Source organism: Labrus bergylta, chromosome 5 (assembly GCF_963930695.1).
Source record: "Labrus bergylta chromosome 5, fLabBer1.1, whole genome shotgun sequence".
NCBI lineage: Eukaryota > Metazoa > Chordata > Actinopteri > Labriformes > Labridae > Labrus > Labrus bergylta.
In genome coordinates this window covers 26,116,920-26,142,542 of record NC_089199.1, presented here as the reverse complement: position 1 = coordinate 26,142,542, position 25,623 = coordinate 26,116,920, and the positions used below count along the sequence as shown (strand labels likewise).

Here is a 25,623-nt window from a genome sequence, read left to right as displayed (position 1 = left end):
CTTTGTGTGGAAAAGAGAATCAAACCCATCTCGCAGAGTAGAGTATTTCTAATCAGCACATAATGAAGTGGAGACAGCTGGGCCAGTTTGGAGGTGTGCACGGAGGCAGACCTAGGGGCAAAGGGCTGCAGAGTCTGTCTAGCAGCGTAGTTCAGCTGGCCTGGCACCGTCAGGCTCACTACAGGCTGCTCACACAGAGGAAGGTCAATGTTCATCCTGTCACTGTACAATGGCCTGAAGAGATCAGGGCAGCACTACTAGAAGAGACCTTGACATATGAGGCCATCTGACATGCACGTCAACCTTAGGAAATGCCCTTCATGGGCAATGGGCATGATTATGGAGACGCACAGATTACGGAGTGCATCATTCTGGATGACAGTTATTGCAAAATCCACAAGTGCTGCTGCTGCCTTAACAGATGCTACATGTACTGTTGTTAGTCAGCATTATTAAGCTGCAGAATTGATTGAGGAGATTACATTCATCAGTGAGGACGCTAACACAGACGGAAGCTGGAGTGATTTATCTTTTGTGTTTGTTCAGGTTCGATGCTAGGAGACATTAAAAACCCTTCTGCTCGCTTACAAAGCAGAGACAAAAAAACAGCTTCTTCACATCTCCTCCAGGTCTCTACTCCTTCCAGCCCTCTACACTGCGCCAATGAAAGGTCCAATCTTCACAAAAGGGCCTTAAGTCCCTAGCTAGACTTTTCTCCTGTGTATTCCCCGGGTGGTAGGATTAATAACCAGCAACCTCAATTTGATCTTCAGAGTTGCTCTCCATCTTTGAGAAAAAGCCATAAAACATTGTTTCAACATTTAGTAATGTTCTGGTTAGACCCTCTCTTACAAAACCCGTCATAAAATTGCAATTTCAAAAGAAGCAAATGAACGTGTTATTTCTGTTTTGCAAAATTAGACTTGCCATAATCTGTGAAATATTACTGAATTACATTTAATACATTTTAACAAATGTGTATCTTTTATACATTTTTTTTTACATTGCCTCTCCATCCTGCTATTACGCTGTCAGTCAAAGCTCTGTTCAGCTCTGTTTTAAAGCTGCCATAAAAACAAAGTAATATTTATTATGATTATTTCTTTGAGAAAGGATGTTCACCTAACCACAAGTGTTATTTTGAAAAGTTGCATTATGATGTAAATATTTAAAACAACGAATGTCTAAATCTAGGGGCTACTGGATAGCCTAGCGGTTATGTTGCACGTCCAATGTACAGAGGATATAGCCCCCATTGCAGCGGCCCTTTGTTCAAATCCGACCGCAGCCTTTTGCTGCTTGTCATCCCTCACTCTCGCCTCCTAACATTTCCTGTCTCTCTTCAGCTGTCCTATCCATTAAGGCAAAAATCTTCCTAAAAAATCTGTTTAAAGTGTAAATTTAGCTTGCTTGAAGGATGCTGTAATTTTCAATATTTCATACAGTTGTTTTATTTTCTTGCGAGAAACGATGCTGTGTTTTTAAAACACATGATTAATCAATCTTGTCAGATTCTATTGCTGTCATGGTTACATCATGATTGTGTGATAGTTCTGGATACAGAATGAATCAGAATGTCCTCATATCATTTGCACTCAAACATAATTTCATATAAAGAGAAGACGGCATCAGAAACACTGACGGGTCACATTTCAGTAGCAGGTTCAATGTTTGAAAGTTATCAAAGCCTGCAGACATAAAACAAGTGACAGCACAAAGGTATAAAAAGACACTCTCAGAATGAACAATAGTTTTCCTTGAGGAGTGTTTGGCAGTATATGGGATTTGTGGTGATTGTCCTTCACATTGTCCTTCTTGAGAGGACTACATGAGTGGCACCCTCTCTAAGCTAGAGACAGTGAGCAAACTGTTAGTCAGATTCACTTATTCAGTTAGCAATGAAACATTTTGAACCGTGCCTCATTGTTTTTATTTTTCTACACCCGGAAGGTACTCTAAAAATCTTAACCATAATTCCTTTTATGCCCATGAGTATGAAATAGTTTGATGCAAAATGAAAATGTCAAATAAGCTGCTGCCAGAGTATTCAGCCCTTTTAACTCCTGGCTCTAACATGCTGCTTGGTGGTGGTGTGATCACAAATGAGCAGCTTTCAGTACATCAGCCTCAGCTGTTCTGACTCCCAACTCATTAAACACAGAAATATAACACTTAAGGTACAGCATCAAATTTGCATGCTTTCCTCTAGCTTTGTTTTTTGATTGGCTGTTAGAGACAGGTGAGGCGATATGAATAGAGCAAAAGTTCACCTGAGGTGGCAGTCAGTCTGAGCCAATAGAAAGATCAAAATATGTAATTCCCTCATCCTGGACACTTTTAGTCTTTAAAAAAGTGTACTTATTTTAGCGATATGCAACACACAGTGGTCATGTTATGATAGTTGCTATGATAGTTTCATAATACACGCTGGTTAGTTAAATGCTGTCAGTAAGAACATGAACAGTCTCTTTGTGTTCATGTGCATAGGATATTGCTTATTTAAACCCAAAGCATACACTTTTATTTATAGTAACCACATACTTTTGGTGAATATTTACTGGGTCGGAATATGTTGTCTGTTTTAATCTGGTTTAAGAGGACATCTTTACTTATATCATGTGAATTAGTGTCTTCCCATTGCTATTCAAAATGTTACAATTGTTCATCCACATTTATAGTTTGAAGAGTTGACATGACATACAAACTTCCTTGGATCATGAAGCCTCTTGTTGCTGTGATCAGTGAAGTGTATCAGCTCACTACAAACTGCGCTCTATGTGAAGAGGAATACCAGACAGGTCAAGTGTTTCCTGTCTTGTGCACCTCTCTCTCTTTACAGGATGTGATTTTTTGCATCCTTACTCTTATGCATTAACATTGATATTGCAATTTCAATTAAAAGTGGTCAATGAGTGCCTATTTTGTATCACTGCTACAAAAGCTATACTTCACAACATCCCATTGTATAAGTCTACACTATAGCATCTTTCATAAAGAACGGATTATTATGGGAGATCACTGGCTCAGGAAACAAGGCACTGGCTTGGCCAGCCAAGGCATTGGCTGAGTGAAGCTAATACGCTATTGACTTTGAAGAGGCCTTCCGTCAAGTCTCAAAGTGCAACCCATATCCCAAAAAGATGAATCCCAATTAGGAAAATAAGCCAGTAGAATTTCAAGGTACTGCATTAAATGCTAAAAGTGCCTTCTACATTAATCTCTTTGGGGGGGCCGGGTTCAAATTTGAAGAAGCAATGCTTGTTTAGACTTTTTTGAAAAGACATCTTATGGTTAGAGCAGCAGGCAGCTTTCAAAAGGCGCTCACACCTATGCAGCAACCTTTGTCTTCTTACCAGTTGCCAGGTGACACAGCTCTTATAATGTCCATGAGTCATGAGTCATGACATTATACTTTCCTTGTGTCCACTGTTTGGTCTGAATGAACACATAAAATATATTATGACGATGTGTCTCGACAACATAATTTAAATTACATGAAATTTGAAACAAGTTTGTCAAATATGGCATACTTCTTGTTGCAAGTAGGTTTCGCTCTTATTGTGATTCATGAATGTCACACAGATGGCACTCAGTGTGGTGCATGAATTACAATATTAAGTAAGAAACTGATTAGTTAAAACAATGCTGACTCACAGCCGTTTTCTACTCGGCATGGTGTCATGTACCTGCCACGTTGACCTGTTCCACATATCAAGAGTGTGTGTCTCAATAACGTACAGACCACAAAATGTAAACTGCATGTAAATTTGAATGATGTTTGTCGCACAAGGGCTGCTTCTAATATACAGTATATAAAGTACTTACTGAACGATTTACTGTCAAGTAACAACAGCTGCCAGTGCCAATGGAAAAATATGTAAATTGTTTCCCTCGTCATAGCAACCCATTTTGTGTAACATTTAAATATTGTAATTTCAGCATAATGCAAGTGTTTAGTATGTGCTCATCACATTTGAGTGGATCATGTTTTTCTGCTAGGTTAGGTAACAGTATGGGAAATTAATTGGCCTCTATATGGCCATAAATAGCCTCAGAATAAACTCTATAATTAAATGGTTAACTTCCGTTTGGCTGTATGACATAAAAGCTAGAGGCCTTTTTTTAAGATACATGTTCCAATCAAACTACAAGTAGATGAAACATACTGCAACAGCTACTTTAATTATATTTTGAAAGGGTCCCTCACAAACATTTGCACCCAAGCACCCACTGGGCAACACCCAAGCCCAGGCCCAAGCCCAAACCCAAGACCAAACTCTCAATTGGAAGGTCGGGGTTCGATCTCCAGTTCCTAAGTCTGATGTGTCCTTGGGTAAGACACCTAACCTAATAGCTCCCGCTGCTTTGGCGGCGGCGTATGAGTGAGTATGATTAGATTAGTTACTTCTGATGGTCATTCTACAGCAACTTTTGCTTAGTGTGTGAATGGCTAGGTGTGACATGTGGTGCAAAAAGCTCTATACTAGCTCAAGTCCATTTACCAATATGATTTTCACAACGGCATAATCCAATATGGCTGTGTACCTGTCAAGCAAACATTGATGATTTTATTTAGACAAAAGTAATAACCCAAGCAAATTTTGTAATGACAGAAACCCTATCCAACTGAATCACACTGCTTCCCTTTTCCCCACTTTCAGTAGATCTAGATCCTTTATAATAATATTTGCACAAGCTTTGCCCAGACTTTCAGCATTTGGGTCAAATTTCTGCTATCCTATTTCAACATACCACAAATGGCCTGGTCCATATAATTGTCAGCGTAAGACATGTAAGTCCATCCAGCTTACACAAAGCAGTCATTGTTAATGTTATTAATCACACCTTTGCTATTCCTGCCCTGACATGTCAATGCCTAGTATAAACAACGCTAACTTTTTCATCTGCCTTCTTCCACTCTGGTCCCAGCGATAATTGGAGAGGTTTATATGAGGTAAATTCATCTTGGACTTCACTACTGCAAAATTAAACATTCATGGTCAATACAAAGCACAAATATCTCAGAAAACTGGCCGAGCAAGGATTCTTTGATATGCTAAAGAGTGCCATCTGTTGCGAGCAATAAATTAATGTACTAAGCAGATAGCGCCTTCTGACTTTATTACTTTCAAAGAGTGTTTTGAAGTACAGGTAATGATCCCCCTCTCTCTCATAAACCTCATACAAACACAAACAGGATTCTGCTGCCAGTTGCTGAACCCTTACTCTTACATGTTTGATATCACATCAGATAGCCATCTTGTTGGTGGGAGCACAGTAGAAATGGGAATCACAGCACTCTACAATTCAGTCTCAGAGTTTACCTTATCGACTGTTTAGAAGCTTTATAATATTGTTTTTTATGGCTAACTTGAATAACACTTTCTTTATCAAAATATGCCAAAGACCCACATGTATTTAATAAATTTGGTCATATTGGCTTGTCCACAGACTTTTCCAAGAATTCTATCCATTACAACCAGGTGTTGGGTTGAGCTATCGTGGCTCAGGAGATTGAGCTGGTCTTCCGTTAATCTGAAGATCGGGGGTTCAGTCCCGTTCTTCTTCAGTAAACTTGTTGAAGTGTCCTGCACTGAATGTGAGAGAAGGTCATATTTCAAGCATGGCACTGCCGTAAGTGTCCAAATGTGGATGTTTGCCTTTGTTTTCATCTCAGGTTTGAGAACAAAGAGGAGAAAATATTGAAAGTTTCTTTATCTGAACCTGACTTTTTAAATAGGTGAGAATTATAAAACTCCTGGAGTTAGATCCTGGCCTAAACTACTTGTAAACCAGACAATGGTACAATCTCCTCCAGTGCCACCCACGGAGTGACAGTGCTGACGCAGCAACAGCCTGGCAGGAGCGATGCTTAGTGATGAGCAGGGATTTTTCCTTTCACTGAATATTAGCAAGTCGCACACTTTACGACATTTGACTGTGTGGAAATCTGATCTTTTCACAACAGATTAATAAAGGCATTAAAGCATTAGACTTTGAGCTAAAACATGGGATTTATGTGGTCTGACAGAAATTAAGTAGGGTGCTGAATTGGAAAAAAAAAGGAACAAATTGTCAAATCTTCATATTAAACGGCCAAATCGGGCCGAGTGACATTTTGAGTTGGGTATTACTATTTTTCAATCCTGTGGCAGCAGTTAATGCTTTTGCAAGGAAACCTCTAATCTTAAAATTGCCCTGAGGTTGCATGTACGATCACCAGGAAAGGGTCTAGAAGAGCTGCGCTTGACAAAGTATCCATGTATGATTGAATTGAAATGGTTTCACTATTCTTAAAGAGATTTGCATTTGACATGTTTGTACTTTCTTAGACAGCCGGTTTGCACAGTTGCACTTTGAAATGCAGTGTTGGCAAATCTGCTATAAAAATTAACTTGCCTTGCCTATACTGTACCAAATTGATACGTGTATGTTAAACTGGATAGCTTTTCATAGCATTTGTTTAAATTGTAAGTGCTGTATAGCTAGAAAAAGCACGGTAAAATATGCATTGAACTTCAAAGGATTGCAGAATTGCACATGCAAAATTGCCTTTTGCCATGTTGTTTATTGCCTTTTTTGCAATGTTCTACTTCATTATACAAAGGTTCTAAACTGCCCTATAGGGATAATCTGTTTTAATTAATTGGCAATAAATGACGAAAATGCAGGTTTTATTTCTTGAAAGGTGATTTCAAGGGTTGATTACAGTTTTAGTGCGGCTTAGGGATGTGAGAACACGAGCATGAGTCCTTTTCAAATAGCATCAGAAGTATAACAGAATCATTTAGTTTTAACCTTGTTTTTGAAAGTCATTCTACCTTGACTTCAGCAGTTTGTCCTATTTTCCTATTTGCAATGACAGTAAGCTTGCAGTGGTCAACACATACTTTGTCCTGCTCAGGGCAGGCTATGACTCACTGAGTGAATCCAGTCTTGGGGTGACACATGGCTAAATGGCAGCACATTTCCCCCCAGCTATATGTGGCTGTCTCACCATTAGCGCTGTGCCGGCCTCTGACTGGATCTTCCAAAGCTGCCCAGTGAGCATTTTAGAAGAATACTTGCATTGGCTGCATTTCTGACAATCTCATCAAACATTTTGAAATGTTAAAACATATCTGAAACAAGACACAAAATGTTGAGATCCAGTTTTAACTGAGCATGCAATTTGAAAATGCCTATGTCCAAAAAGTGGGTAATTTTGACATCAAGCTTAGAAAATTGACTTTTAGTGGAGATATACACACTCATGCAAATCAAGTTAATGCATATACGGAACAAATCAATATTGTCCCTTGTTCTCACAAAAGTTCATCCACCGAAACTCATGGATGGTGTAAATGATAACTAACTTAGTCCATAATGTTGTTCTTCTACAAGCATTGATTATGCGATAATGTGTTCTCTAACTTGACTTGTTACTAGACATATTTATTTATTTTGCTAATATCACTGGAGGGCTGTTGAAGAGCCTCCACTTTTTGAACCTCCATCTTAGTGTCTGCTTGTTTTGAATTGTCTACTATCCCTTTTACCTCTCAGTGTACGTTGTTAAATAAGGTCAATTAAGTGTATCTGTTTGTTACTGTGATCTTTTTTTTTTTTTTTCCATGTACTCTTTGTCATTAAATGTCCTAAAAATAAACCCATGCAGTGCACCTAAACTGACAGCATGTGTTACAAACGAGAGGATATCAGGCTTCTATTTATCTCTGTGCTCCAACTTTCCTTCTAGTATTCACAGAGGAGCTGCTTTGGTCTGTCAAAGAGCAGTTTCTGTGCTGACAAGTGACAGCTGAAACAGAGAAAGTAAAGAATCTCTAGTCTATATGCATTTATAGAGCACAGCTCAGCATAAAAAGTAGGGTGCCGAGCACAAAGTGTGTCAATTTGTGAAGTTAGTTTTTCATTAAGTCTTTTACATTTTACATTACTCTGCACTCTCCTTATATATTACTCTTTGACCATTGGCTTTGGGTGTGAGGAAGGAGCACTTTATGTACTGTACTCAATGAATTATAATATAAAAACAATCCTTCAATAGGGGAAAAAATGTTGACAAAAACTAAGCTACTAAACATAGAAAAATAGAATTGAATAATAGAAACTTCATATAATAATAAAGTAAACTTTTTTTTGTTAAAACATGTAATTTTAAGTGGATTTTTTCCTCTTGTGTTAAAATGATCCCGTTACTAAAATACAACAATACAACATTACTTAACTTGAGTCTCCAACCAACCAGATTTCGCAACAACCTTACCAACCAATCATCCTTCAGCTATCTCCTATCTGCTGCTGGCAGTTTGTCATTCAAGGGTTCAGTCACCTTCAATCCATCTCATCAGAGTTGAGTGTTGAGTTCATCAGATGTCCAGCCCTCATCACTTCCTGCATCCTTCTTTCACCACCACAAGAGTCCAGACTCCAATAGAGGGGGCATGCTCTCTGTCCTAATACCCCCTTCCTTTGATTTGATCCAATCCCCAAAGGCTTTGCACGTTTCTCCTTCTTTTCTTTACTTGTGGAAAATCAGGTATCAGGTTCCTTCTGATTTAAATTGCACACGTTATAGGAAATACACTTTACTATGTTTTTCAAACTCCAATATGTTACCCTGTCAACAAAGACAGTATTAGAAAAGTCACTCCTCTACGTCTTTTATTGGATAATTTGGCTAATGGCTAATGAGCATTTTCAGGCTGTTTGGAGATTCTTCCTTTGTGAAGTCAAAAAGAGCAGTATCCCCTCCCCTAGGTGGGTGACGCTCCCACGGCTAGCTGTTTGTTCTGCCCTCTGAGCCTGGCTTTTCTCTGTAAACAATAAGGCATGCTGCAAGAAAGGCCAAGCCACCAAAGCCCTTACAGAGATGCATGGTCAAACACAGCTCACCGGCCTTTAGAGCTATAGACAGAGACACAGCCTGTTCTGTTTGCAGGACTGAAATAGAGGGGTTAATGGTAAAATACAGGATCAGCGTGGTGGTTTAAAGTTGTTGAGAAGGAAGATAATGTGCAACCTTTAATGTATTTATTCTAATCTGCTATCACTATAAGCAGGTTTGTCTGTTGTGTTATCCAGAGCCAGTTTATACATATGATATATGTCTTTATTTCTATTGTCATTCAGTTTTGTTGTTAAGTGCAACAATGCCTGCATCAGGCTGCTGGTTACAGAAAATAACAGACCAAAGATTCTATCTCTTTTTAACTGCAAGGACATCTGACTAAATTTGTAATGAGAACAGCTATTTATGGGCCGTCTGAAGGTCCTGGTAAGAAAACAGATAAAGTAGAATAGCTCAAAGGATTACAGTATATCACTGAATGTGGGTTCTGTTCAAACTTAAATTGACATAATACAGCTCTAGGCAGCATTGTGCAGATCATGCTGACTGCTGAGTTTCTTAAATGTCCACGCTCAGGATTTCTGTCTCCCCAATTTTGTCTCTTGTGCTCAACAAATTGAAAAATAACACTTGAAAAACCTCAACATGCCTTCCAAGAAACAAAATCCAGTTGTTTTTTTTTTCTGAATAATCCATGGACTACACTGTCAACAGCTTTAATTGGCAATGCCTTGTTCCGTTGAAACCATACAAATGAAAAGAGACCAAAAGTGAGGGCTTTGGATTCAAGTTTATAACAAGGATTTAGTTTCGGGGAAAGGCTCAGTGCTCCTTTTCCCATTCCTCCATGTAGTCAATGTTTTGAACATCAACAAATACAGTCCATTCATCTACACTGTGTTGGGTTGGACTGCTGAGGTTCTGTCCAACTAAGTGCCTCATGAGGACTCCAGATCAGCAAGTCAATGGAAATAAAACAATATTGTATTACTTCATGTTAATTGTTTCACATTTCTGGATTGGTTTGCGGATGTCTGATTATAAAGCAACTCAAAAGACACTGACCATCTTTTGTTGTCTCTACACGCAGTGGGTCTTTTTGGCTCAACCTAAACAACCTGTGAACTGATATCTCCGTTAAAGACTGGGGACAGTTCTCAGTGAATATCAAAAGACTGTGAAGTTTATCCACGCTTCCAAAGCCTCCCCTCGCTTCAGCTCCCCTCCAGCACCAGCAGTGCTAATTTTAGCTTCCGACACAGAATACAACACAGAGAACAAATTGTTTTATATCGAGAAATCTGTCTCACCAAACATTGCAACCAGCTACTGGGCGAAACTAAGGTCATCATCTGCAGGCTATATGAGTCCTTTGTGTGGTTCTGCGAGCAAACGTTCGCTTGCTAATGTGGATGATTGTAAGTTGTGTATGTTATGGTGCAAAATCTTTTCCTTGTGCAAAAGCGCTATGAAACTATTCTATATTCTCTGCATCTCCTACTACTACACATACATCCTAAACTGTGGAGCCTTCTTACATTAATGGTATATTACATTGGTGGTGTCTTGTTCCATTTTTGTGCATATACTAAAATGCTCTAATGGAATTCCTGTAATGCACCTGCTGCACAGCTATCTCACTTGGGATGGATAAAGCTCCAACTCATCTTATCTTATCCACTACATTCGTTGTACAGCTTTGTAAAGCGTTTAATGTCTTTATCTCTTTTTTTCTTTCTTATTTGATTTGTATTCATTGGATTTAAATAGACTGCGGCTTTAAAAAAAAAACAACAACTTATGTTTCAAACATGCAATTGCTCCTGGGAATATTTAGGTTTTCTTCCTATTTCTGTAGATAAAATGGACCTGCAAAATACTGTCCATTGTTTATTTAGTTGTTGCCTCAGCAAAGACTCGGCCTGGGCTCCTTAGAACAACGCCTGTGAATATCACAGATATGAGATATATATCAGCGGATGCTCTTACTCTAGCGGAAGAGCTGCTTATGAACTGATTCAGTCTGCACACACACACACACGCACACACACACACACGACCACAAACACACACATACACAGCTTCCTAAGCAGCTACTCTAGAGTATAGTAGTAGAGTAGCTTAATAGCAGGCAGCATGAACAAATTTGATCATACAGGGCAGTTCTCAGTGGAGATAAAGCATGGACATAAATCATGTAACACTGAAAAAAAAAGTGTGCACAGCAAACAATCCCCTGGTGAATAATACTCTGAGACAAAAAAAAAACAACCTCTGTGATGTCTTTATTATCCTCTCCATGAATATTCAAATAAATACATAAAAATAAAAATTAATATTTCATGCGTAATACAGAGGAAGCTTTGTCAGATTAGCATACTTGTTTGTATCAGCAGTAAGCTGCAGGCAGTTATCTTTACACATGAAAAATTAAAAAGGCTGACATCGTTAATCATTCATCATAACTAATTTAGATATGATGTGTTTAAGTGCTCCCTTTGTTCATCACTTGGTTAGCATCACACCTTGGGTACATTTTCTGTAATATGATTGTTGCCATACACGAGGCATTGCCTGCCTAAAACACTACAAAAGCAGTTTTAAATATATACAGTCCTTGTTAGTGGGAGTGTGTATGTTTATGTTTGTACATGTAGGTTGAGCTATAAATCTATGTACACTATATCTATAATGCATACATAGCAGGGAACTGATTTATAGGGAAGAAGCAGCAGGATTGATTTCTTTGCAAACATTACATTCACAGTGGTCCCTTCTCTCTTGCTCAACTCCACCAGTATCTTCTTCTGAGTGTCTTTGCTCATGTTTTTTTGCACATGACAGCTATGTTTTTTTAGAGTTAATTTGCATGCTGCTGCTTTTGGCTGGGGACTACATAATCACTGCTCAAAGGTTTACACCCAAAAACAACACAGAAAAAAATATGTAATATGGGCAAAGATCCCTGCAAGAATTTCTATATATTTGTTTATAAGGATATTGCTTCTCATGTGTATTGAACTTTTTAAAAAAATATAGATTTTCTTTTTTTTACAAGAGCAGAGCTCAGGAAAGAAATATTAGTTTTTATTTAAATAAACCAAGCGAAGGTCCAGGTATGTTCCTTGGCTCCATTGAAAGAAAGATTGCTGATGCAAGAACTAAACCTCCAAACCAATACAGCCATCCCTTTAACGTATAACATACAATATTTAAAATATGTATAAATCAGATATCAATTATATCCTGTAGTCTTAAGTAATGACTTTCAAAAAAAGTCAAACTTCCTCTGAGTCTGTTGTTCTCAGCTCTATGTTCGCACTGACAAGCAGCACTTCCTTCCACTTGTCTATGTGTCCCTCAGTGGCTGAACATGCTTAATTTATGTTTGTGAGCCTCTTCCTCTCTAACGGTTAGACCTGCCACCACGTGGTGGAGGAGAGCCGGCCCCTCCCACACAGGGACGCTGTTTGTAGACGCATAATAGTGGAGTAGCTTCACAAATTGTATCTAACTTTCTCAACAAAATCAAATATGCTGTTTGGTCCTCAATTAATTCAGAGAAATGAGAGCCAGATCATCCTTGGGCTGCGTTTCAGAGTTGAGATCAGTCCTACAAACGGCTGCTGGTCAGAGCACTGAGGAAGAGGTCGGGGAGCTAGGGGGAGGCGATGCGCTGAGGGAGTTTGTTTTCGTCTGAGAGACGGATGCTAAAGTGCTACATGTACCTGATAGAAAGTTGCGTATTATACCTGTAAGTTGTCCTTTATAGACTCTGCCCACTAAATTCAGGGTTATGCTTTTCTAGGCGCATTAAAGACTAATGTTAAGCCATACAGTCGATTCAGTAGTGTCTGCTAAACGGAGTTCAGTTAACCTCATAGGGGCAGCATGATGTAACTCTGTTTCTTACGAGTACGGGTGTGGAAGAGAGTTAGTATCTGGCAGTGGCAGAGGTCAGAATCCAGTGCACGGAGTCAACCTGCTAAGTGGCTGGAGTGACATGGCTCGCTCTGTGCAACTTTGTTTGTTGTTCATTCACAGAGCCAGGGCTGGTGTGCAAACAGTCTGTTTTTTTTTTTTTTTCAGCTTACACCGAGAGCAGACAGCTATGAGACGGTGAGGAGATGTTCGACGAATTTGATAAAAACAAGGACAATCTTTGTATTTTTCACAGAAAATCCCCGAACATTGGAAATGGCTTGTTTCTGTTGCAGTTGCTGTCAGAAACAAAAAAGCCTTCATCTCTTTTGTTGCCCATGGGTTCCAGTGTTTTGGAGTCATCATCAACAAACAGGTAGCTCATTTAAATCTGTAATTGGATTTTTTGATTCAACCAGCACATTTGTCATTATCAAGCTTTTTTTAATCATTTGCGCATGAAAAACAAATCAACTTATGACTCCCCAGGCTGAGGAGTGTTAATAAAGCTTCACTAAATAATAATACCTTTTCCTTGGCCTTTAAGATTCACCTTTCTAGCAAACGGCTTGGCTCTGCAGCATATTAAAGCCAAGCCTTTTTCAGAATGCTTTTAGTGCATCATTGCTGCTTAGTGTTGTCAATTCCAACGCACTATACTTCAAACCATAATGTAGCCTGTCATCCAAAGTCAACTGAGTTGGCTTCAAAATGTTAGTAGTGAATGAGCGAACCTAAAATAATTCTGTGACCTTGCTTAATACTTAAAAAAAAAAAAAACATAATTCAAAGATGTTCATTTGCAGCTCAGCTAAAGACATAATAGCCTTAAAGAGAAGCTATAAAGAATACACGTCCTTCATACGCTGTTTAAGCCAAATGTTCATGACTTGGGAGTTTTAAATATTAGTCTAAAAAATGACCCTTTCACCGCTCTGCTTCAAGGACATTCTCAGCGGATCTGTGAGAGCACACTCTTCTCTCACTCTAGTCTGTACTTTAAAAATGTAGGAACTGTGTCCTCATCAACCCCCCCCCCTTCTACCATGATGTAAATGTGCAGCCTGCTCTATCTCTTACATCAAAGCCCTCTGGACACAATTGCAGAGGTCTGGATTACGTATGTACCTGAAATGAACTACTAAAGGAGCATGTGCTTACAGGAATCAAAAAGGTTGTTATATAAGTGTAGGCTATAATTTGCTATGAATTGATGTCTGAAATGTCTCAGCTCAGTATCTCTGAGAACTGTATTCAAATGTAGGATGAATCTCCAACAAGCCATTTACATCGAGTGGGTACTTTACTGAAGGAAGTTTTGGAAACTGCCGGACTGATTCTTGGAGTAAATGTTACTTTTTCTGAAGAGTTGCTGCACACTCTGAGGCACAGAGTTTCAGCTGATCCACTCTATATTGGTAGTCATTTCCTTCTAGTTTTTATTCACTATATTTCTTTTTAGGAGTTTTTAACAATCAGCAATCCATATGAGGTCTAGATTAGCTTACAACCTGCAAGTTCCACAGTCTGTGTGTGCTGCGTTCTGTCAGTGCCATGGTTTTTTCTGCATCTGACGGTGTGACCTGCCCCGCTGGGTCCGTCTCTGGAGCGTGAGTGCAGCAGAGCGCAGCCAGGAGTTGTTGTACACAAGGTTTCACAAGATCACAGGAAAACTACAAGATCACGCGGGAATGAATAGAAAAACCTTTTAAACAAACATGTTGCTTTGTCTTACTGAGGATGCTTTGCTGTTCTTCTGTTCTGTTTTGACTTAATGCTGGCAACGTGATGGAATCTACGATCAGGAGTCTGTTTATTGTGTTTCATTTTGAAATTGACCGGATGTTCGGGGTGTTTCCTTGTCTAACTTTCTGTCTGGGTCGTTCTATTCGGTTTAGCTTGCAACGGACTCCGTCAAAAATATACTTGGTGCCTATTTGAAACGGAGCACGCTCTGGAGACGGACTGCGACGTGTGATGTGGAAACAGGAGCATTGACTTTAGTGCTGTATAGTGCATGGACAACGACACACACAGACTATGTTGAAATTGGCAGTGAAGTCTAGATGAACTGCAGTCACAAGAACTGACAAGTTGAGATGTCACAGCTAGTTTTAGAATAGTTGCATTGCATTTTGTAATGTAGTCGAACATGACATCATTACTTCGGCTCTCATACGTGTACATGCACACTTTATCTTGCAAATAAAATGAAACATACATTAGCAGTGGATGTTCAATTACCTTGTCATGGTAGATAATCTCGCCTCTGCATCTTCCAAATTACTTATATCAGCATTTTCAGGAGACAAAGTTGATGTGATGAGCGAAACTTCAATTAAACTGGACAATTCTCACCTGTGATCATCAGGGATTGTTAACCGTAGGACAGGCAGTGACATGCATATGCTTAACCACAAGGCCAATGCATTACAAATCAAGGCTCCCTTTAATAAATCCGATGATCTAATTTGCAGAAGAGGACAAGGGTTCACAGGAGGCCCAATGTGTGCTGAGTAATGAGAACAAGGGTTTCACCAGAACACAGACCTCATCAATAGAGTCTTTTCTTCATCTTGATTCGCATAAAACCTGTTGATTAAACACTGAGTGATTCAGCTGATGCTCTCCGTTGACCTCTCCTATTTGTAAAGGAGACAAATTAAAGTCCTCCATCAAAATGTGATCAATGCCAGATAGGCCGTGGCTGAAATGGCACCGGGGTATAATGAAGCTATAATTCAACTTTACTGCCCTGTAATTTAATGACGGACATTTGAGAAGCACCAGGAAGGACTTATGTCTAACTCGTGGCTTCTTTTTATGTATCAGTAAATTGAACTTAAATTATCATTATTTCACAGCTTTTTGTTATAACAAACATTACTTCAAGCAGCTCCAATATTTTGTGATTTTTAAACAGTTTTTATTATTTCATTCAATAATCGTCCAATTAACTTAATCCCTGATAGATTGATTGATATGTGACTGTGGCAACAAAGCCACAATGTCAATTAAGACCCTGACACACCAAGCAGATGGCAAAGAACTAGTGGAGCCGAAGGCCGACTGTGGTGTCACCTCACCTCGCCTCATGACTCCTTTGTCTAGGCTAAAAAGTTGCACTTGAACACACTGAACAGATAACAGCCGACGTCCAACCACCACGTACGTTCTGAGCATGCGTGAGAGGAAATAACTCTCCATGTAAGCAGACAGCCGTAGTCCATTGTTACGATAGAAGAAGACAATTTTCACACCGCTGTTGGTCACCATTCGTAATATATACGTCATTTTAATCGAGAATAATGTCTGATAAAAAGTTGAGAATGGCACTGGAGTTGTCAGCCCTCGGTCTTTTAGTGGAAAAAGAAAAGAAGAGGCGGAGGCGACAAATAAGGAGAAACTGCACTAATGGGTGAAAGAATGGATACTACAGCGGCGTGCTCAAGGGGCTTTCCCGAACCTGTGTCGAGAGCTGGAGTTAAATGAAACCTCAAAACAGCCAATCAGAGTGATTCCTCTCACCGACCGCGCCGACCGACACCGATTCAACATCGAATTGGCCGAAAAAAGGAAGACAGGGGCCAACGGGTAGCGACAGAGCTGGACACAACACAAAAGAATAGGGCGGCGATTGTTCACCGATTGACCGACGGCCGACGACCTCCTTGGTGTGTCGGGGCCTTTAGAGTCTTTCAGGGGGCAAATCATTTCAATTTACAGATTCTTCATAGAGATGTGGAATCTGCACTCAGGGTCTGGATTTTCAGCATGGGAAGTGTTCTGGCTTCCATTTGTAGTACGTTTGTAGTCCAAGCTGTATTGACCAATCATGTATCAGCAGGCCTCGGTTGTGTCCTTTCATTTATTTTTCCAAAAGTGCAGCTTACAGTTAAATATGTATAAGACATTTGAATTTGAGTGAGAAATCTGTTTGACACATGAAAGCCAATCAGCATTTAGATTCCCCAACTACCTGAAACTGTCAGCTCTGACCTCCATTCAACAAAAAACTTCTTAAAAGTTATCGTATTCTTATCTTGGGGAAAGACTTGAAAAATCTTGCATTTGAACTTTTTCCAAATCTGCCTCATTATGTAGTTATAAAAGCTTTAAAGCTTCTGTCCAAACAACATGGAGCCATTGAAACGTATGCACCGATTTTATAACATGAATAAATGATTTGGCTACTAGAATATTTAATCCATTCATCTGTATTCACTTCGTGTTTATATTGTGATTCCTTGGCGAGAATCGCAATAATTGCCGTGGCGTCATGACAGTTCTTCACTTCAAACTCGGCTATTTGTGATTGGAGAAATTTAGTGAAAGTGAATAATTTTGTCACTGCTTTGAAACACTCATTTACATACAGGACAAAGCAACTAACCTTTTCTGAGTGCCACAAACCACACTAAGGCTCAGCGTAAATGCAAAGTTGCCAGGGTAAAAAGTATTCATCAGCCAGTGGGCTTACTTTAACAATATCTGCGTGGTGAATAAATTGCTACATTCTCATTATTTAACCTCAATGGAAGGGAACATGTTTGCTAATGGCTTATCTGCTCAAGGTTGCTGCTCTCTAAACTAGGCTTTCATACTGTCACCTGCCCCAAATACATATGAATAAGGCCTCAGACTTCACAAAGCCGCTTTGGCATGCATCAAAAGTTCTTAATAAGACACTTTACCTGCAAGGCACCCCATAAGTGACTGCAGCACCAGCAGTTTCCATAGCAACATCATCTTCAATTTTGTTGGGTCAAAGTAGTCTCACATCCAATCACAGATGTATGGCATCCGATTTGCACGTTTCCCGTTTCCCAATCTGTAGAAAAAGAAAAGGTGAGATGAGAATGGTGGTAAGGTTCTCTTCAGCAGCATCTTTGTTGTTTCCTGCTGCATGATCATTCTACGAGGTGTGGAACACAAAAAGAGAGCGGAGGATTGTGTAGCAAAGAGCACTGTGATAGCATGCCTGATAGACGAAACACAGGATTTAAGTCATATTTAATCAACCACCATTTAAAGTCTTTACAACAAAGTCTTTTAATCCCCTCTCTAGTCATAAAATCCATGAGGCATTTGCCTCACCACAGAGAAAAAGAAAAGAGTTTCACTGTTTGGTAGAGGCGGGCACATGTTCACATAACATTTCATATGCATCTATTTCCATATCTGCAGCAGCTCTAGGAAGAACATTTCTTTAAGGCCTGTATAAAGGTAAAGCCCCTCCTATAATTCCAAATAGTTTGAAGCCTCATAGAGTTTAAGTTAATTAAAGTGCAAAGCCAAAAATCTAATACAGAAAAAAGTGCTTTTCCCAAATCACAGAGGATGTTCCTCTTGAGTGAGAAAGTTTAGTGGAATGTCAGGATTTGAGCATTTCCAAGCCTCTCAAACCCCATTGAAGAGGAACACTGAAGGTATGAATGAAGGCCTGAGGAAGGAAAAGTCTGAAAAGACTGTCACCGCTCAGAAAGATTCTTTACACATTCTTTTTAGGAAAAGGAAACACAAATGTAATGAAATGATTTTGCTGTGCCATTTGCTGCTATATGACAGAAATATTTCTACTCTGTAATATTACAGTACATGCGTTCTCTTTATTGAAAAATGTGTACTCCCAAGAAAAAAAGAGCATTCCCAAACCCGGAGTCAGAATTAGTGTAGTTATGTGGCTTTAGGTACATGTGTGACATTGAAAACATACAGGGACTAGAGTTTAGGAAACAGATCAGTGACTTTCAAATTGAAGACTTGTAAGACACAGGACTGCTGGGAAATTCCCATAGCAGCACCAATTTTGTCTGTCATCATGGGAATTACAAGGTTCACAGCTGAAAAACAGTATTTGCACAAAAAAGTCGAGCGCTGTGTTTCTAAAATCACTCGCTCATTCACTATTTCCTATGCATAGTGTTCACTGTAGTGGACTAAATAGTGGGAAAAAAAACACTCACACTGGATGCTGAGAATGACATCATTGCTCTCTCACAATTAAATAAAGAATTGGGAAAAAAACGAATAAATAATCAAAATAATGGTATGAATTTCCATGATTAAAAATATTATACTCAGTTTTTTCATAAAACAATCAAATATAGACAATAAATATAAAATACTGTATTTTTAAGAAAGTCATGAAACACATTTTCACAACACAACCTACTTAATGGTGCATACAGATGGTCATATCATGGTCTAGTGCTTGTCCTCATCATTAGAAAACACCAACGTTAGTCCATCCAAAATCTTTTTTCTATTTATTCAAACAGATTCTAGATTTTGGTAAGAATGCAAATATGAACTTTTTTTCTTCTTATGTGTGTGTGCTGGTTATGCTTCTCTCGTCTGTCCACAATGGATGAGAGCAATCGTACATCACTTCCTGTTCACCAAAATCTTTTAATTATCTATCAGTTGATTTATATTGCTTGGTTAGTGGACATCGATTGTATATTATCTCACAAAGCATTGTGTAATACAATAAGGGAAACTATATATGGGACGATAATTTCCATTCATAATTTAGACAGCACTACAGAAATGGAGAATTTACCATTTACTGAAGTGCAGTATACAGTGAATGGCGACAGATTTTGGAAACAACCCAGGCCATCTGCAGCTTCTTGCTGGATGATGTGTGATGAAGTGCTGTATCATTTTTTTTGTGTGTAGCATGAAGCACTGGGCAGCAATGATTTGCCAAACTAGCTCCACTCAAACAAATAAGAATCAACACCAATATTTGTTTATCAGTTGGTTTTTGTATGAATTAGGAGGATTGTTTGCTATTTCTAACAAAGGGACGAGGTGATTGTTTTTATAACTCAACTGTTTTGATTTCATTAAGGTCACTGAGACTACACCCCTGTTTCATGTAGTCTATGGTTTTAACTGGTAGACCTCAATTCTGGAAACATATTGGTGATTAGCTTGTTAGGCTTGGTCAATTTAGACTGTCGTAAGCTGTCAATGTGAATAGCAAGAATGATTGAATAGACCGTATTGAATGCATCATTGTAGGCGAGATGGTTTATTGTGCTCAGCGAGTTGCCATAGTGTCCAGGCTGCAGTCTACAAAAAGAAGTCATAGCATGCCTCACAACGCGCATAGCAACCATCTACTGCTTCTCAACTGACATTGAACATGTTCGCCAGGTGAAATGGATGGTCATAAGAGAAGGAAAGGTGAGGCAAAAAAGGGTAGATAACTCGAAAGTGAAAAGGCGCTAGTCACAAACTCACTGAAATGCTTCAAAGTAAGGGATGAGGTTAGCCTACACGTACCCGGAATGGCTAGCTGAGTAGCCTGGCTAATAACAGTGTGACAAAACTCCCCGCAGGCTACACGGTGATCACGGCTCTCTGTGGAGGAATTAAATCATAATTCAAATTCAAATAATGAGCGCAACACAGCTATCATATAACATTGAAGGCAATGTGTTTCAACAGTCAAAAACTGTTAGTTAATGAAAGTGCATACCGACTGTAGGCTCACTTTGCTTTAAGTCAAACCTGTGGTACAGTGGCATGTATTTTGTTCAACTTTAGAATAAAACGGATTGGTATATGGAGACAAGTGAATACAAATTTGTGTTATACTAACATTGCTGTAGCAACCGATTTTAACTGCATGTAAAATTGGAACGAGGGAAACAGTTAGCCTTGACAATGAGTTGATCGTATGGAAAGGGTGGCCTGGGGTGGAGTCAAACCCCCAAACCTGAATTATTATCCCAGTCTGCCCCATGGAATAGGTATCACGGTTTACAACAAAGCTTGCACCCAGGGTTGCTGGTGTCTAATGTATTATTTCAGCAAAACAACAAAACCTGGCTTTAACTACAAACCATATTATTCATGTACTATCATTATATTGCTCAAATAAGACAAGGAGTCTTTAAATGTTCGTCAGATACCCCTAATAGGCCTACAAACTGCTGTTTCATCTTAGGTTTCTTTTTTGTAAAGAGACATGTGACCTGTTATCTAACTGCATCCAGAGACATTTCAATCCGCCTCCATCGGTAATACCCTTTGAATACCAAAGGCGAACTTAGAGGTTGCAAACAATTCATATTTGCTCATTGGTCTGGCAACCTTGTTAACACAAGGTACATATCACACTGTATTTCCAGGCCAACCATTCAAATTCTATGTTACTGTTGGAATATTTGGTCTAAAATTGGTTGTAGCGTACTGCAGGATGCATTAGGGTAAAGTTAAGGAGGGCAGATTTGTTCAGTTTGCCAGCAACTCCAAGGGAAGAATACAGAATGAGTTGGAGGAAATGTCAAAGGGTGCCTCTAGAAAAATATGTTCTGATGTAAGAATTAAAGCAGAGCGACTAGTTAAGAAGTGAATCTACCTTTTGCACAACTCCTCTAGGAAACAAGCAACATTAATCCAAAGCCTCCTGGGTAGAAAATATATTTGGAGTTAAGGCATGTTCTACACAAACCTCTCCAAAATTACAGCTTTTTGTGTAATTTTTACGTTGTAGAGAAGCACCCTGCTTTGGTTCAGCAGTGACAAGAAGTGGAACAAAACCACTGAAAAACACACACGCCTTAAACTGTTTGAGTAGGTCACATTGTCATTAATCTCAAAATTCCCTACCTTCAAGCTCTGTTTCCTGTCTTCACCTACAGAGAGGAGACCTTTTATCTCCATATATCATATACCTGGTAGTCAGAGTCTGTCTTCAATGGTGCCAGACTGTGCTCAACTCCTAGAGAGCAGTTTTTATGCACATTAAAGTCCTGAAAAGTCTTCTGTATCATTTGGCAGCACCAAGCTCTGTGCCTGTGTTTGTCTGCTGTGAAGTTCTGTATCCGTTTGCCATGCTGAAAGCTTGTCAGGGTGGAAAATCCCATTAGAGGGCACGGCATGCACTCATAGAACTAAAGTTAGTCTTTTTTTTATTTTATTTTATTTTTATTCTTTTTCTCCAGCGTGTAAATATCTGCTTTTACAGTATCAGAGTCTTGCTTCGACACCTCCACCCCTTTTTAACTCAACCTGATAAAGCACCCGGCAGCTAAAGATAACACACTGTTGAGAGCCTCACAAACTTGCTCTTGCCTATTACTGCTGTAATGTATTTAGTTACTTGATGCCAGGAAAATGGAAGATGATATATGGTCGGGCTACACAGAGCATATCTAGCTGTGCCTTATTAACAAAGGCTCTGACTAGATTTACAGTTCTTACTAATGCTTGTTATGTCATTACAATGACAAACACTATGACAAATTGCTCTGTCATAATAAACAATAATAAACAACGTACATTTTAAGATACCATTCACTTATTGTCATACTTATCATCCCTAATTCCCTGTCACAGTTCCATTATTTGCAGTTGGGTTAATAAATTCTGGGTATAAGGGGAGTTGATAACAAATCATTCAGTCTTTTACAATTGATTGGAGATTTCTAACACGGCTGAGTTTCATCAATTATAGAGTCTTCATGTACAAAATGAGAACAACAACCACAAGTACACACTGGACCTTTAAGAAAATACTTAGGAGTTGCATGGTTATTCTTCTTATTCTGTACGTTGCATTGAAAAGCTATGGTGACCCTGAATAGGACAAAGTAAGTAGTCTGTAAAAAAAAAAATACAGACAACAAATATGTATTTGTAAAGCGTATTCAAGTTACTTCTATAAGGTTCGGTGCAAAGAAATAGTACATTTGTCTCAAACTATACTTTTTTTTTATCTGTCTTGGATAGTGAGCGATTAACAGTTTTTGTTCTCCTTCAATACACTGTTAGCGGTCCTAAAAACTTGGTGAGGCAGAGAAAACTCCAGAATCGATTACAAAAGCAAGTTCCAAGAGGAAACTGATGTCTTTGTGCAGGAGGTGCAGAATCACACCTGGAATTAAATTAGCTTTGGAGGAGATAACACGTTTGGTTAATGTACTGCGCTGGTCCTAGGAGATCCATCGTCCAATGTTCGATGAAGTTAGGGCAGAAAGCCAAACAAGAAGCAGCAGTGATCGAAAGGACAGTTCAGCTTTAATAGAGGTGTATCCGAGGTTTCTGAAGTGAAGACGATGCAGCCGCCTTCATGATTCTAAAGGGTTTTGACGTGTACTGATTGCATTAGGTTCGATTTCAACTACTTCACAGGTACACCGTCAGAGCGAACATGTTTATTTGAAATAAAAAAACCTGAAATGTTTTACTTAAAGAGAAGGGCCTTGTATGTTAAATTATTATGCACAAATATTCACACAAATCACTGAAGTGTTGTGCGCTTCGAATGTGCAATGAGAAGCCAATGAGTGCCAATTCAGAACAAATGTTATCTTGAGACACTTTACAAAAACCAGTCAAAAGACCTTACTCTTTGCTATATTACAAAGACCCAACGAGCACGGCACCAAGCAACATTTAGCAAACGTCTTGAGCAAAACCAGACTCATGATGAACAGCCATCTGATGAAACTGCGCCAGGTGTGAAAAATGGGATAGAGGAAGATTCAGGAAGAAGGAAAGGGACAAATTGCTGCATAGCTGCAGGCCATCCCCACCAACGCTCCATAGGAGCCTATGAGAGCTCCCAGGAATATTTTGTGCTAATAAGTACTACTACTTTCTACCATAGTTGTATTTTAGACTTCAACCTCAATTCTTCACACCAGTGGTCATTACTTTCAGTACTCTCATTATCTGTAAGATATTCAACGGTGACAGTCTTTAAAAAAACATTTTTGTGGTTCTAATAGTCAGTAAATTAACAATTGTATAAAACCATGCGAGCCAAGAAAGTCCTGAAGATTTAGAGGCTGTTTGAGTTAATTATTAATAAATTGAGTGGTTATCTTTTTACTGAACTAATCTAGTAATCATTTCCACACCACAGATCCTTTCCCCTTTCTTTACAAAGAGTAAGTCATCCTCTCTTATCTCATCTCTATCAAAACTGAGAATTTAATTAGAATCACTGGAGCTGCTGCAGCTCAATATTATCAGAAAGAAAAACCTTGTGGATGAAGATTACCATAGCTATGAGTCTAACATGAAATAAAAAGTTGTACATAGAACTGTATGGAATCAAACCTTCATGATATTTAATCTCAAACTGACAACATGTTGGTTAAATATCTTTAATAGTTGAATACAATAAAATCAAGAATGCAGCGTCTCATGCATTAGGACACCACGGCTGCACTCAGGATTTACACGTTATGCATTACAAATAGTGTCTCTTGTTGAACATGGTCATGTTTTTTACTCATGATAAATCACTGATGAGGTTGATCACTGCGTTTTTGGGTTGTTATTCAGTTGTGAAACATCTCTAGTGCTACATAATTATTCAGGTTATCCTAAGTATTCATCGCACTTTAATGAGGCTAGGTCGATGTAGGATGAAGAGATGACACGCCTCAGTGAAATAATAATTACGTAATCGCTGAGGGCGGACGATTTGAACGACCTTCTCTATGGACCGAGTTTCAGGACAAATTTTCAGACAAAAATTGAAGTTTTCTTTTCTTAAGATTCATTTTTGGATTTTGACTTTCATTTGATAGGTCAGTGGACAGAGTAGGAATCGGGAGAGAGAGAGAGAGAAAGAGAGAGCGAGAGCGGGGAGTGACATGCAGTAAAATAGCCGCAGGTCGGACATCAACCCTGGCATCCTGCTTGGAGGACTATAGGCTCTGTACATGAGTCGCGACCGAACCGCTCGGCTGTCTGCGCCCCTTGAATTTTAAATCTTATCCACTGCTTTGTTGTAAAGCAGAGACAAAAGACAGTATTTTGTTCTTTGTTCTTATTGTCCTTGGTTTATATGGATGATCCAGCTAATTGCTCTTTGATTCAATGACTACAGAATCTCATTTATCTCAACCACAGACATCAGAAATGGTCTGCTAAACAAACAGTGCCTCCATGGAATGGCTAATTATTTGTATTTGAGAAACAAAGGAAGTTTTGAATACCTGAGCTCTGCTTTATCTGTAATTCTCTACAAACTTCTTTCATTCCTTCACTTGAACACAATGTTCTTCATAGATGTTGAAATCATAATTATAGAGTTTTCTTCTCTGGTTGTCAAAAGAGAAAAGTCAAACAAAGACTTGAATCAGCAAAAGATTGAAAGCATTAAATATAATAGCCAGGGATGGTCATCATCGTTTTCTTTCATTTTATCATAAGTAAACATCCATTGAGCCACTGCAACTCATGACCATTTTATTATCAACATCGTCCTGGAACTCTTCAAAATCTGAAGAGTATGTATGTGTGTGACTGCGAATATTAGGGGCTGATTTAGCTCAGTGTTTACAGCATGTGCCACATCTAAGGACTCAATCTTCAATGCTCGTTTCCCACCCGCAGCTCATTGCTGCACATCATCCCCCCACTCTCTCCTTCTAATATCTACTGTCTCTCTTTATTAATAAAGTTGAAACAGCCAGAAAAAAATATTGAAAAAAAGGACAATAAGCTTTGTTTTTAACATTATATACTTTACATAATACTGTAAATAGAATCATTGAAAAGCAGAGTAAAACAGGATGAAAGTAATAAGCTTATTGTTGCCCAGATAAGTCTGATTGTAAGTTTTGTTGGAGAATATGGAACTTCCTAAATATTACAGACCAAACCATGTCCACTAAAAAGATGAGAGGTTTGTCATCTACTTCTATGTGAGTCTATAACTCTCATCCATTCTTTGGCATGTTTTGTGCAGCTTCAACTTTCAGGCTGCTTTCATTTGATACTGGAATCATTTAAAAATGAGTTACAAAATGAGAAAAATAGTAAACAGATCTTTAGGTAGTGACGCCAACTCACAACAACAACAACAACAACAA

The 25,623-nt window shown here is 38.9% G+C and overlaps 1 protein-coding gene across 3 annotated transcripts in view; it reads right to left on the bottom strand.

Moving 5' to 3' along the window:
* LOC109983188 (contactin-4) overlaps window positions 1-25,623 on the bottom strand; it is a 163,479-nt gene that overhangs the window by 132,617 nt on the left and 5,239 nt on the right. For all 3 annotated transcript variants that reach the window (XM_065955320.1, XM_065955322.1, XM_065955321.1), the window contains exon 2: window positions 17,467-17,603. In XM_065955320.1, the coding sequence (XP_065811392.1) occupies window positions 17,467-17,521 (55 nt within the window). In that variant the 5' untranslated portion in view covers window positions 17,522-17,603. The remainder of the gene's footprint in view (window positions 1-17,466; window positions 17,604-25,623) is intronic.